Genomic DNA, 13,896 nt, shown 5'->3' with positions numbered 1-13,896 from the left:
ACGTCTGACTCCTCTCTCCAAAACACAGCGCTGGTCCCGCCTCCTGATCCGCTGCTCACCAACCGGCACGCGTCTCCTGCTCGATCACCGTCCAATCACAGGAGCCCTCCAGGTAACATCACATCACACCCCTTAATGAACCCCATTATCTTCATAATCCATGGCGTAATAAACTGTAAACGTGACAGCATCGAGATGGAATAGGCCCAAAGGAAAGGCTGCGATTGCACACGATTCTGCCTCAAATAATCCCTAATAAATGTAGTATTTTTTTGTTCCTGTGGAGAGAAAATCTGTTTTTTTGTGGTTGAAATGACAGATGAAGTCATGCTGGTCAGATACCGAGGCCACACGTAGATAAAACAAGAAAGATCTAGAACTCATTTCGGTTCAGGTCCACATTCAGCCCAATTTGATCTCCAGTGACCAGTAAAATCACAGGATAATGATCTAAAAATAACCACAACTGCACATTTTCCCTTTGTTTTAATGCAAAAATGTTCACATTTATGGAATTGTCTTTTTGCAAAATCATTACTTTATGATCAAAACAATGAAAGTCAGACAGAAAAAAGCAAAAAGTAACGAAAACAAGACAAATATTACAAAAATGAGAAACAAAATGACAAAAAAATGAGTCAAACAATACAAATGAGACAAAGAAATTAGACAAAAAGTTACAAAGCCACAAAAAATGGACAAATGACAAAAACAAGATGAAAAAATACACAAATGACACAAAAATGACTAATAGAAAACAAAACGACAAAAAATAGACAAACAACACAAACCAAACAAAAAGAAAACACAAAATGTCAAAAACGAGAAACAAAAGGATAGTAGCATGAGATAAATGTCAAAAGTCAGACAAGAAACAACAAAAACAAGACAAGATATTGCAAAAAATGAGACACAAAACAACAAAAGCAAAATACAAAATAACCAAAAAATGAAACAAACAACACGAAACGAAGCAAAAAAGAGAAAAAGTTTGACAAAAATGAGACAAAAAATTACACAAATTTCACAAATGAGACAAAAATGACAACAAAAACAAAACAATGAAAAATGGACAAAACACACACACAAAGCAGCAAAAAATAGACAAGATATTACAAAAGTGAGACACAAAATGGTAAAAATAAGACAAGCGAGACCAAAGGGAAACACAAAACGACAAAAACGTGGGACAAACGACAAAACTCAGGCAAAAAAAGACAAAAAACAAGACAAAAAATTACAAAAATCAGACAGAAAACAACAAAAGAGCAATGAGCAATCCAGTATTTTACTTTCTGATCAAAACAACTTGTCATGGTTTAGAATTTATTGTAAATTTATGGTTTTACAATCTGTAGCTATGTGTTCTCTGTAATTTTTACACTTCACAAAGTCTTCCTGCATGTTTGACGCCCTGCTGTAGAACCTGCAGTCGGCTGAACTAATCCCTTAATGTTTCCTTCACCTGTCTCAAGGCTCACGGGCGCATTTAGGAAAAGAGCGACGGGAGGACAAAGAGAAGACTCAAGGTATGAGTAAGCGTCCAGCTGGTGGAGCTCTGATGTCCGTCCTGTTCATCTGTCACTGGCACACACTCTCACAGGCTGTGGGTGGGCGTATACATGCTGGAAAGGGGTTTTATTCCTGTATTGTTGTCAGGCAAGTCTGACTTTTAAATGCCCATTAGCAATTATTCAAAACACTCGAGTAAAAACTGAAATGTTTCCGTTCCACATTTGGGGATTTTTATGCTTTCACATTGGTTTAAGAAGAACAGAAAGAGCTTAAAAATAAAGGAGCAGCTTTCAAGTCACGTCAGTTTTATTTATGTGAAGCAAAGCTATTAAATCTACAAACCCCAAAAGGCATGTTGTCTTTAAAAGAAATCAACAGAATTGCTCCCGAGCCAGAAGCAGAAAGAAGAATGTTCAGCTTGAGCTGATGATCATTGAACTAATAGTTATGTCAGGAAAAATAAGATGAACTTTATTAATCCTGAAGGGAATTATTTTGCCCGACGTTGCTCCCAAAAAAACCACCGCGATTGAACAAATGTAGCTCCGTAGCAGAGTTTGCAAAGAGAACAAAACATGCTTGTTTTGATGCGTTTCGCCATCGTTGCTGCAGATCGTCTGTTTGTGTTTAGCTCCAGTGTGGCGCTGATCACTACGTCATTTCATCCTGCATTTCCATCCTTTAGTTAGTTTTCGTAGGTCGCAGCAGCATCACGCTGAGAGACAATCACCCCAAATTTCTGACAGTCAGAATTTCATGGTAGCTTGTCTTTGGTCTCCATGACAACGAACCGGTCTCACAGCAACGTAGGACCACCGATTAACAGCAAAGACCAAAGATATCGCCACGAATTTCTCACGATTGTTATGTTTTGTCTGTGTGTAGTGGCCTTACGCTGCAAAAACTCCAAATCTTACCAAGTCTGTTTGTCTTATTTTTAGTCTAAATGTGTCATCCCACTACATTTAAGGTAAATCCTCTTAACAAGTGACATTTCAGCAGATGGAGGGACTTGTTTTAAGACAACGCATCTTAAATATCATGTTAAGTCAAACAATCTTGAAATGATCTTGTTTTGAGTTGAATTTTATAAGAAAACTCAAAATTAGTTTAATACATCTCAAATTAGGAGGTTAAATAAAGCAAAAATCTATTTCTGAGTGGAAAAACTGCTATTTTATTAACATATCTATCTTATTTTAGAGCACCTGAGCTTATAATCCTGATAAATTATACCTTAAAATAAGCTTTCCCAGCTAATTTTAAGATCTCAAGAAATCTTACCAAACCATTTTTTAATTGTTCTATTGGCAGATTTTTCCTTGTTTTAAGAGGGGCATTTTTACAAAACCCCTTCATCCCACTTCCACTCCATCCTGCCTGCTGACGAACACATATCTGGAGAGCTTCTGCTTAAAGGCCTCTTCTAGGTGGTCCCCCCATGAGGCTGTTAGCTCCAGCAGCACAACCTGCTTGGTGGATTCTGACATGAGGACAGTTTCTGCAGTGTGGTTGGGGAACTTAACCAACAGCTGCCATCCTAACCGTGCAGATTTCAGGATGTTCTGTTGGCAGGTTTTGGTTGCTCCCCAGCTCTGACAAAGGAAATATTACACACAGTTGGTAGTAGTTGGTAGTGAATGAACAAGTGCAACATTTTCCCAGTAGTAAGAAGTATCAGTTTGACACAACCTGCCTCTAAATAACCCTGTTTACGTGCTAACTGTCCGCCCATGTGTGCTGCAGAGCTGTCCGAGGTGCTGCGGGATAAGGAGCGTCGTGCGCAGCAGCAGCTGGAGCGCTGTGCCGAGCAGCGAGGCAGGAAGATGGAGGAGCAGCGGAGGAAGGAGCAGCATCGCAGGGCGGCGGCCGAGGAGAAGAGGCGACAGCAGCAGGAGGCGGACAAGGTCAGAAGTCACGACACGCTAATGACGAGAAAGCCGTTAGAGCAGGAGAGAAAGCAGCGTGACATCCACTGACACGAGTTTGTGAACCAAGAGGGAGAGCTTGAGTTGATAAATACTGATGAAAAAGGGCATTTCCTGCTCCCAATGTGCTTTTCTGGGGTTACTACAACATCAGTAAGCATGGTTGGTCTGCGTACAGTAAAAGGAATGAATCAGTGTTGCTTTATTTAACAGAAATCTGCAGTTTGCTCTTATTTCTGTATATTTGGCAGACAAAAATGTATATTATGATGGAGTAAATGAAGGCACAATTCAATAAAATATTCATAGTTTTGCTGATTTTTTTTGTTTTGTTTTTGTTTTTTGGGGTGCCTAAAACCAATTTGGAGGACGCCAAATATACTGTTACATAGGAAAAACTTCTTGTCAAGACATGATAAAATCCTGTTTTTTCAGTTGTGTAACTATTCAAGCTTTAATATCCGGTGTTTTTTCGATTTGTGGCATTGATCCTTTTATGTTAATTGTATTAAACAGTCGACTTAAGTAGCTGCATGTGAGATTATGCAAACTAAAAACGCACAAAATTAATAAAATTATGGTTTAATGCTCATGTTGTCCTGTGGATCAAATTGACCAGTTTTAAAGTTTGAAAATGTGAGAAAAAAATATATTTTCACAGTGAAAACTTGGGAATTTTACGAATATTTTTTGGTGGGGGAAAAAAAACTGTTAAAAATGCTTCTTTAAGAACATTCAGAAAAAAAATCAACCAAAATCCAGCAAAATTCGCTGGATTTTGGTTGATTTTTGTCTGAATGTTCTTCAAGAAAATATTAGAACTTTTACTGATATGTATGGAATCACTTCAGATATTTCTAGGATTTTTAAAAAAATTTATATTCATTTTTTTAAAAATATTTACAATTTTTATTCTTTTTTTTTATTTTATTTTATGTCTGACCAAATTAGTTTTTTTTGTTTAAATAAAACATTTAAGGGAAACTTTCAAGGATTTTTTTGAATTTTCTTCCTGAAGATTTTGCAAATTTGTTTTTTATAAATGTGGAGATTTTTTTTAAATAAAACATTTAAGGGAAACTTTTAAGGATTTAAAAAAAAAATTTTCTTCCTGAAGATTTTGTAATTTATTTATTTTTTTTATAAATTTGAGGATTTTTTTTTTGCTGAATTGTTGGATCTTTTTCAAACAAGGGGACAATATTTTTTGGTGCCCGTAAATGAGGACAACAGGAGGGTTAAATCAGAAAGAATATGATCAGATATGAAGCAAACAAACATCTGATGTGACCAGGTATCAGCTGCTACTGAGATTATATGTCAAACCTTTAAATTAAAGCATCCGAATTCAATTAGAAAAACTCGTTAACATTATAATTGATAATTAGTTTATTACATGAGAGTGAATGTAATACAGGAGGATGGTCGGTGAAATGGTTAAAACATGTCAGAGTATTATAATAATGCACAATAATACAGATAGTTTTCAGTAATTTTTATTAAGTGAGGATGTAAAATATTTGAATAGATGTTCTGTGCACTGATTTGAAGAAACTCCATGTGCTTCTTTTGTTAATTTTCAGAAGAAATATTGCTTGAAATGATTAAATTAAACACTATAATTTCCTAAAGCAACAACGTAATGCGATCAAACCAGCAGGATACAGTTCAAATGAAGGTCGGTACGGTAATAATGAAGCACAGCTCGGCCCTAGCCATCAGCTTTTATGCACTTTAACTGAATACGACCCGTGTTCTCCTCCACACGCCTCGTCCTGCCTCTCCGTCACTGCCCGGTAGAAACCAGATCACAGGACAGAGACGGACCTGTGTGATGAAAGGCGTCGTTTCCCTCCATCGATCACTCCGTCTGTTCTCCCTTTTCTCCAGTCTGAGCCCAGAGAGTTAATTGTGTCGATCCACAACCCGGTCGGTGTGTTCCCAGCTGCTCCGCACTTTAAGGAAGTAATTAATGCAGAGGCGTTAATGACTTTCTGTCGGCCGACCAGTGGTGTGCGTTCATCTGGAACATGAAAAGTTTGGCCGGTCGTCTGCACCCGCCTTACAGCCGTCGATGTTTTCCAGAATGTGGCCCACTTTCAGCTGTTAAACTCCTGCACCAATAATGGTGTCAGGACATGTTCAGACTTGTCCAGGCAGCTTTCGAGAGTTTCCGTTAGGCTGGAAAGTGGAAAGACTGAATGAAGTGAACAGCAGGAAGCATTCCCAAACGTAGAGAGAATGACACTGTTATTTCAAGAAAGATGGAATCCGTTTTTTAGATAAAAAGGGGAAGAAGCCACCAGCTAGGAAAAAAGAAAAACTCAAATCCACAAACTACCAGGTTACAGATATAAACTAATTTATTAAAAATGCTTTATACTAGCACTAAATCGTCAAAATAAAAGGCACGAGTCGGTGGCGATGACCCGGCAGGACCAGCGTGAGTCTGTCATAACGTATGTATCTGAATGTGTTTGCCTCCAAGTTGTTGCTTTATTTAGGTTCATCAGCTGCCGCCGATTTCCAGCCAAGAGAGCCGTGGACTTAAACGCCCTTTTCCCCAACTCTGGGAACAGAAAGCAGAAATAAATCCTGGGAGCAAAGACAGCAGCCTCCTCTGGCGGATTTCGCTAGATCTTTGTTGATTTTTTTTAATTTTCTTTTTGACATTTCTTTTTTTCCACCAAAAAATGTTCAAAGATTTCCCAAAAATGTGGACATCAGATGTTTCACTGTAAAAATTTTTTTTTTCCCCCACATTTTCTAACTTTAAAGCTGGTCAGTTTTGACCCGCAGGACGACACGAGGGTTAATCTAACATTTCCAGCCTCTGATTGTTCGGTGAAATAAGCAGCAGCTGATTCTGTTACAGTGGTGCTGCAGCAGTGATGTGATGTGGTTCCGTTTATGGCTTTTCTTTCTCCTCGACTACTAGTGACCACGAGCACGCCTCATTTGACTCGGCATGAGTCATGAGTAGGCACCGCTCGGCTGAGAACCGTTGACTCACGTTATTACAGTTTTAGAGTCTAAATTATCTGCTGCTTTGAGCGATAAAGCGTCAGAGGATGAGCGTGAAGGGTTACAACAGAGGAGGGGGTTTGCTGTCTCTATTGATCTGCAGGATGTGTTTGTGTGCTAACAGCCCCCTCCTCATGTGCATAACTTAATGACATAATGATCGGTCATTCTCAGGGGATGATGACATCACCGTCAGCGTATCGCGTGGCGTTTACTGGAAGAGGCCGTCGATGTCGGCGCTGCTGTGACAAGCACATATTTCACCCCCGCACAGGGAAAAGAAAGCTGCAGGATCGATGTGGCTCAGATTATATAGGAGACAGGAAGGATTTAGGAATTAATGAGGATTTAAACCCAATGCTAATTTAGCCTTTTGCTGAAGCAATTTGCTACACTGAAGCTTTCTCAGTATTACATGCAACTAATTATTACTTTATCGGCTGTTTTGATTCATCATAATGAGTTTTTTAAATTCTGCCTGGTCAATAAAATGTCAGAAAACAGTGAAAAATGCTTGTCACAGTACAGAAAGTGACGTCTGTTAAATGTAGAGCTGAACCCGACCGATACTGGAGTTTTCAGGTTGATTCAGGCTCTGATTTTTAGTGAGTAAAATAATCAAAAATCAATACATTGGCTGATATTTTTAACATAATTTAGGCTGTGTGTTGTGTGAGGAAGGTGGTGCTACACTGCAGATTACTGTAATAAACAGCAGAAGTCAGAATTAATGCCCCCAAACTGGAGGAAACAAGCAAAACTTTGTTTTTATACGTAAAAGTTGTAATGATTCTAACATTTAAGCTGATATCAGACATGTTATATTGAGTAGAGACAAAGACGACCAGAACAGCAAGTCAGTCGTATGAGTTAATGTTCCATACAAAACAGACGCACTAAACTACAAAATGTACCACAAAATATACCACAAAACTGAAAAATATGCACAATAAATGACAAAATATACCATAATACTACAAAATATACACACAAAACTACAAAATATAAACACTTAAACTGAAAAATATGCACAATAAATGACAAAATATACCATAATACTACAAAATATACACACAAAACTACAAAATATAAACACTTAAACTGAAAAATATGCACAATAAATGACAAAATATACCATAATACTACAAAATATACACACAGAACTACAAAATGTAAACACTAAACTACAAAATGTACCACAAAACTACAAAATATAAACACTTAAACTGAAAAATATGCACAATAAATGACAATATATACCGGAATACTACAAAATATACACACAGAACTACAAAATGTACCACAAAACTACAAAATATTAACACTTAAACTTAAAGCTATGCACAATAAATGACAATATATTCCGGAATACTACAAAATATACACACAGAACTACAAAATATAAACACTAAATTGCAAAATCTAAACACTAAACTACAAAATGTACCACACAACTCAAAAATATACACGATAAACGACAAAATATAAACACTAAACTGCAAACTTAACCTATAAAATATATCACCCAAAGTACAAAATATGACACAAAGCTGCAAATTTTACACACAAAACTACAAAACATGCTCCAAAATATAGACACAGTACTCCAAAATAAAACTCCAAAATGCAAAATATACCCCAAATCTCTAACTAAAGCTTCATATTGTGGTTTTCTGGTCATTAAAGCAAAGAAAGAGAGCATTTTCAGCAGCTTTTTTAACTCATTTTTTAAATTTTCCAGACAGTTGTGCTGTAATACTTTTACACAATTAAAAAGAGTACATTTTAATATTTACTGGAGGTTGTTTTGGGATCGTTGCAGCGTTTTTAAGTGTTCTGGTCATCTCTAGCCGTCTGTCAGCTCACCTGCAGCACCAGTTTTACTAAGTAAAGGGCCTTAACGTGCCTCTAAGTGTAATTAATACTGTAGTGGGTCGGTCTTTCATCTCCGCAGAGAGAGGGTCATTTAACATTCTGCTGAGGAGCCGCTCATGTAAATTAGTCTGTTACCACTAACTCTGGCACATTTGCTTTGTAAATACTGTCGATTAACAAGCCGCGCTGCCCCTGATTACGACATAAATGCCAGTTAACCAAAAAAAAAAAGGGAATTTACTGTCCCATGTAGAAATGCTGCAGGGAAGAATTCAGTCTGTTTGTCCTGAATCAAGTTGCAGTGAATAAGTCTGCTGCAGTCCGTTAATCCGTCCCTGCTTTTTATCTTTGATCTATTTCCACTGCCTGTCTGTGTCACCTTATAATTCTGCCGTCTCCCTTTAAATCCTCCCAGCCGTCCCCCCCTCCACCCCTCAATCTTTCCATCCTTCTGCAGTTTGTGCTGCATGCACCTTCAGCAAACCCACGCCAAACAGTGCTGAGGTGGGGCATTTCCATCCTTTATACGCGGGCAGAACACCGAGGCAGCTTTGTATCGGGGGTGGGGGGCAATTACTGTGCAGGGTTAGTGGCTGATTGGAAAACCAGTGTGAGGTGTGGTCGTAAACGCAAAGGAAAATGTCTGATATCAGCTCTGAAATTGAACTCTTATCAAACAAATGTACCTTTAGTGGTAGCAGGCATTGAAATGAACAAGAAACTGAAGAAAACAAAAGTGGTCTGATCATTTTTTCCATGTCTGTGTAGAATAACATGCTTTAAAACTATAGATAATAAGGATGTAGGAACTGTGATAGGAATCAATTAGAGGTGGAGACTGGTCCTCTGCAGTGTCCTAAAGTACCTTGGAAGGTGTTAAATCTTCTATCAGTAATATCAGTTCTATAAAATATTCATACATCTGATCGCAGGCTTTCAGGAAACGGCAATAAAGTAAAAGTGGGATTGGTGTGACTGATGACGTCAGCTGTAAGCAAAATCCTAAATTAAATCAGTTTCCATCCAGTTTATGTTGCTTATATGCATCCATTTGACCGATTATATCATTATGAGTAATGTTATGTTTAAATTTATCCCTCCAACACCCTGTGATTTAGCACCATGCTGTTAAATATGAGATATTAATGTATGTGTGAATAATAGATAGAAACCGTTATGATCGCATAATGAGGAAGGAAGCAATGACAGATTTTTTACCATCTCAGACGAGGAAATTACAGAAAGAACACTGGATTATGTTCTTTATTCCAGCCATGAGGGTGCAGCCGGTATTTTATGGTTGTTGTGTTTTGGTGCATAACAGTTAGAGATTTTCTAAAAAAAAAAAAAAAAGGAGCATATAGTACAAGACAAATCAGCAGCAAATGCAAGGAATTATAAAAGTGAATATATGAATATATATATATATATATATATATATGAATACATATTTCACAGTTTGCAGAAATGTGCAGATTATTCATGTGAAAATGTGCATGAAAGTTGCACAGTATGTGATGTAAACAGCTTGATATGTCGTATGTTCATGTAAGGCATAGAGGGGAGAATAGATGAAAAGATGAGCAGATAAAAGAGGAAGTTAATTAGATTTTGTGCGACATTTTAATCATTTATGTGTGTCAAGTATGAGCTCATTTGTTTCTTAGTGATGCCTTTAATTTTTTTTTAGTCCAAAGGAAGCAGAAGATGAAACAAATGCAACCAGTATCAATAACCAGCCCACCCACTGTGTGTGTGTGTGTTTGTGTGTGTGTGTGTTTTAGTGTGTGTTTGTGTGTGTGGGGGTGGTGACGGGTTGCATTTTGCCTCCTCCTGTCAGACTAAAGTGCTCCATGAAACAGTCGTCACAGAGGGAGAGGGCGATCGAGGTAGAGAGTGTATGGCAGAGAGAGAGAGGGGAGGGAGGGGTGAGTTGGACTGCGAGGTGGGAGAGAGAGAGAGAGAGAGAGAGCGGCAGAGCGAGGGAGGAATCGGTGGTACCTAGAGGGAGCGGCAGAGAGGAGGAGCAGCTGCTGTATTATGTATCACTGAGCCGTCGAGCGCCGGCGACCGCCAGCAGACGCCGAAACAGACGAGTGCTGCCGGGGGCGACGGAGGGGCGAGGCTGCTGCGGTATGCAGGCGGTTACCATGGCGCAGCCGTCTCTGAGCGCATCGCCCGGCGTCCGTCGCCGTAGCGATGGCTCGGTAAGAGAGTGTCTGTTCTTCCCTGTCTCCGAACGCAACGAGCAGGAGAGGCTGGAGGCCCTGGTTCGCCGGAGAGGAGGGGGCGCTGAGAGACGAGGAGGAGGAGGAGCAGGAGGAGGAGGAGGAGGAGGAGGGGAGGACCAGGACCACCTGGATCACAGGCCCAAACGGTGGACGTGGGGAGGACCGCCTGATGGAGTGGAGGGTGAGTATGACGACTGCTGCTTGGGGGTTTGTGGATTCAGATGGGGGCTGGGAGTGATGGAGAAGATGGAGGAGCAGGTGTGGAGGTCAGTGGGGGGGATGGTGGGATGGAAGGGTGGGGACGTGGAGGGAGGAGAGGGTGGACAAAGAGCGGGTGAAACGAGAATAGAGAGGAAGAAGTGATGGAGTGAAGGAGCAGAGGAGGGCAGAGGATGGAAAAGGGTGTGGAGGCTGCAATGCAGGAGCAGCTCAGCGCTTTGTCTCCGAACCTGCTCATGGTGACAGGAGACAAACCGGCTGGGAAACCATCCACAGGTGTGTGTTTGCATGTCATAGCTGTGTTGTTTTATTCCCCAGCTGGGAGGCAGATCTAATCCTCAGAGGAGCCGGAGTTACACATCTAACCTTGAGCGCAACAAGGCCACACACATGAACTCAAAGTGCGACACGAGGCTGTTTACTCGCCTCTCTTATTGTACGTGTTTCTCCTCACGTCGCTGTGACTTTTCCGGCATGTTTTCTGTCATCAGGAGGCCACAGCGAGGCTCTGAGTCCTGCGGTGCATTCATAACAGCATCAATAATTCACTTTAGCCGTCAGCTGAGGCGTCCCGGCGCTGGCCTGGGATCGGGGGTCCACCCAGCAGCTCGTCTGGCTCCGGCCCGGCGGCCCGGCGGCCCGGCACACAGGCTGCTCTGGGATCAGCCGGGCCCAGCTCACTGCAGCAGAAACAGCAGCATCTCATCTTACAGCGCCGCTCGATTAAAGGACAGAGACCCGCCACCGATGAGTGTGTGTGTGTTGGCGTGCTGCGTATTTTTCCCTTTAAAATCTCACAAGAGCTGCCAGTTTGTCCTAACAGGCGGCCGATAATGAGGCAGCTGCAGGTTTGAGTCTGTCGCACTCGCAAGGTTTACCGGCTGAAAAATGGAAAGAAATATGGAGGCAATTGATTGGAGAATAAGCTGACCTTCTGGGCTGTAAATCAACCTGCTAGAAGAGGCTTTTTCTGCACGATAATAACGCGAATACAACAGGAGACACACTGCAGCCTCAAGCATGCAGAACGTTTTATTTTATCCTCCAGAGCTTCCAAAAGACGTCTAGAATATGTGGTTTTGATGGAATGGTGGAGGTTTTAGAAGAAAGAAAGAGACGAAATGGTGCTAAATAGGATGCTGGAATGAGCAGAATAACATGATTAGAGGTTAGTGTTGGTTCGGAAGTCGCTTCACCATTTTGTGCAGACGTTCACGATCCCCATTGGGTGAATCTTGATGACTTTGGTGGTTTATTTTCTGTCCAGGACCAGCATGAGGCAGACATTTGTGATTCAGAGACTGCTGTTTGGATCACGGTGCAGATATTCATGGTTTTAGTGAGTAGGTGAGGGTTGCTGCTGATTTAACTCATCGTTCCGGGTGAGATTTAGGTAAAAAAAAACACAAATAGTCATAAAAAAAACTGCCTAAATGTGTCTGAGAATCATCACATTTCTTAGTTTTCTTCACCATCAAAGTGATTCTCTAACATTTGCCTCTATATCTGTATATCTATGAACCGCTAACAGTTAATTTAGCTTCATTTTAATGGCAAAATGTAAACAAACACAGGCTAAAAACAGCTCAAAGGAGAGATTAGACAACCCAAAGTATCCCCCAAAAAATCCCAAAGTTCCTCCTCAACTTAGCTGGATTCTTAATTCCACAAACATGAAGCGCTAACAGCTAATTTAGCATTATTTTAATGGCAAAATGCAAACAAAAGCAGAGCTCAAAAGAGATATCATACAACCCAAAATCTCCCAAGATTCCTACTCAACGAAGCTGCATTCATGTTTTCTTTAAAACCAGAGTTGGTATCCGTTATTGGACTGCTATTCTGCGACTTAAAGCTTGTTTTCACTCTCTGTTTGGTTAGATTTAAGAAAACATCAGGGTTCCGGTTGAATTTTGCAACATGTTTGAAGCTTCTTTGTCTGAAAACTCGTGACCGTTAAGATAAATAGCAAAGATATGTTGATTGGAACGGTATTTTTGATGCGTCACAAGCAAAAAAAATCTGGGAAAAGACGCACTTCCTTCAAAATTTAACCAAGAATGCAGTTTTTAGTTGTGTTATGGGAGACAGTGCTTGATTATAAAAGCATATTAATCAGTGTTTTGGGTTTTTAATCTTCAGTTTCTTTCTGCTGTTGTGTTCGTCTCCAAATGTTAGCGTTCAGACGACACACAAAAGCTGCATTTCCCTCCCAGCTGATAAAATGCAGGAGGAGAAAATTAAATCTCCCCACAGACAAAAATCCACTTTAACGTACAGCAGCGTCGCTCTGAGCTGGAGGAGAACAAGCAGCAAAAAAATGTGTTTCCAGCTGTAATCATGACCGAGGAGGGGCTGAAAAACTGCTCTCATTAGCTCCAGAGCGGATTAAAATCAGTCACCAGGTCATTCTAAAATCACCCACCGCCCCTGGAGAAATGTGCCGTCTGAATGGGGATCGTTGGTTTTCTAAGCAATCTTCTCACAACCGGAGTGCTGTAATAGCCAAGAAAGTTGTGTTCTCGGCTTCTCGTGATGAAAGCAGTGCTGCTTTTAAGGCAGCGTTGTGTTTGTGTGTTTGGTTTGCAGCTTTATTGTGGCTCAGCTCGGCCCGTTTGTGTCGCGTTTCTAAAGTTGTTTTGTGCGGAAATGTTTAGACGAAGCTCCTCCTACTTGGTGTCGAGTTTGTCTTTTAACCCTCCTGTTACGTTTGTTTCTCAGGAACAGCAATGATGTCAATTTGGCTTGTTTAATGATGCAAAAGTGTCCAAAAAAACCCAGATAAACATCGTTTATATCGCATTATTAACACCATTACTGGTCATTTAAATCAATATTTAATGCAGTGGTGTTCTTTGCCTCTCACAGATCACGATTCAAGTTTTATTTTACATTTAGAATTTTTTCTGCTTATGGAGTGATGTTGATAAATTAACACGAGACTCCTCTTCTGTTCAGGCTGGATTTGCAAATATGTGAAGTGAATCATTTTATATACACTACCGTTTAAAAGTGTGGTTATAGTTGCTCTATATTAGTTGAAGTTGCTCTAAAATGAGTTAAAGTTGCTCTAAAATGAATTAAAGTTGCTCTGTGTTAGCTAA

The 13,896-nt window shown here is 40.2% G+C and overlaps 1 protein-coding gene across 9 annotated transcripts in view; it reads left to right on the top strand.

Annotated features, from left to right (window-relative positions):
• Window positions 1-13,896, top strand: part of map7d2b (MAP7 domain containing 2b) — a 36,829-nt gene that overhangs the window by 2,875 nt on the left and 20,058 nt on the right. For 3 of the 9 annotated variants that reach the window (XM_051940125.1, XM_022219660.2, XM_051940124.1), the window contains exon 1: window positions 9,854-10,754. In XM_051940125.1, coding sequence (XP_051796085.1) covers window positions 10,196-10,754 — 559 coding nt within the window. In that variant the 5' untranslated portion in view covers window positions 9,854-10,195. Of the gene's footprint in view, window positions 1-28; window positions 113-1,475; window positions 1,530-3,261; window positions 3,423-9,843; window positions 10,755-10,891; window positions 11,069-13,896 lie in introns of those variants that run through there. The other 6 variants (XM_022219658.2, XM_022219662.2, XM_022219663.2 and 3 more) reach the window with 6 other exon arrangements.

This window comes from Acanthochromis polyacanthus, chromosome 20, assembly GCF_021347895.1.
Source record: "Acanthochromis polyacanthus isolate Apoly-LR-REF ecotype Palm Island chromosome 20, KAUST_Apoly_ChrSc, whole genome shotgun sequence".
NCBI lineage: Eukaryota > Metazoa > Chordata > Actinopteri > Pomacentridae > Acanthochromis > Acanthochromis polyacanthus.
Note: the sequence above shows the minus strand (reverse complement) of the source record. Positions and strands in the feature narration are given on the sequence as shown.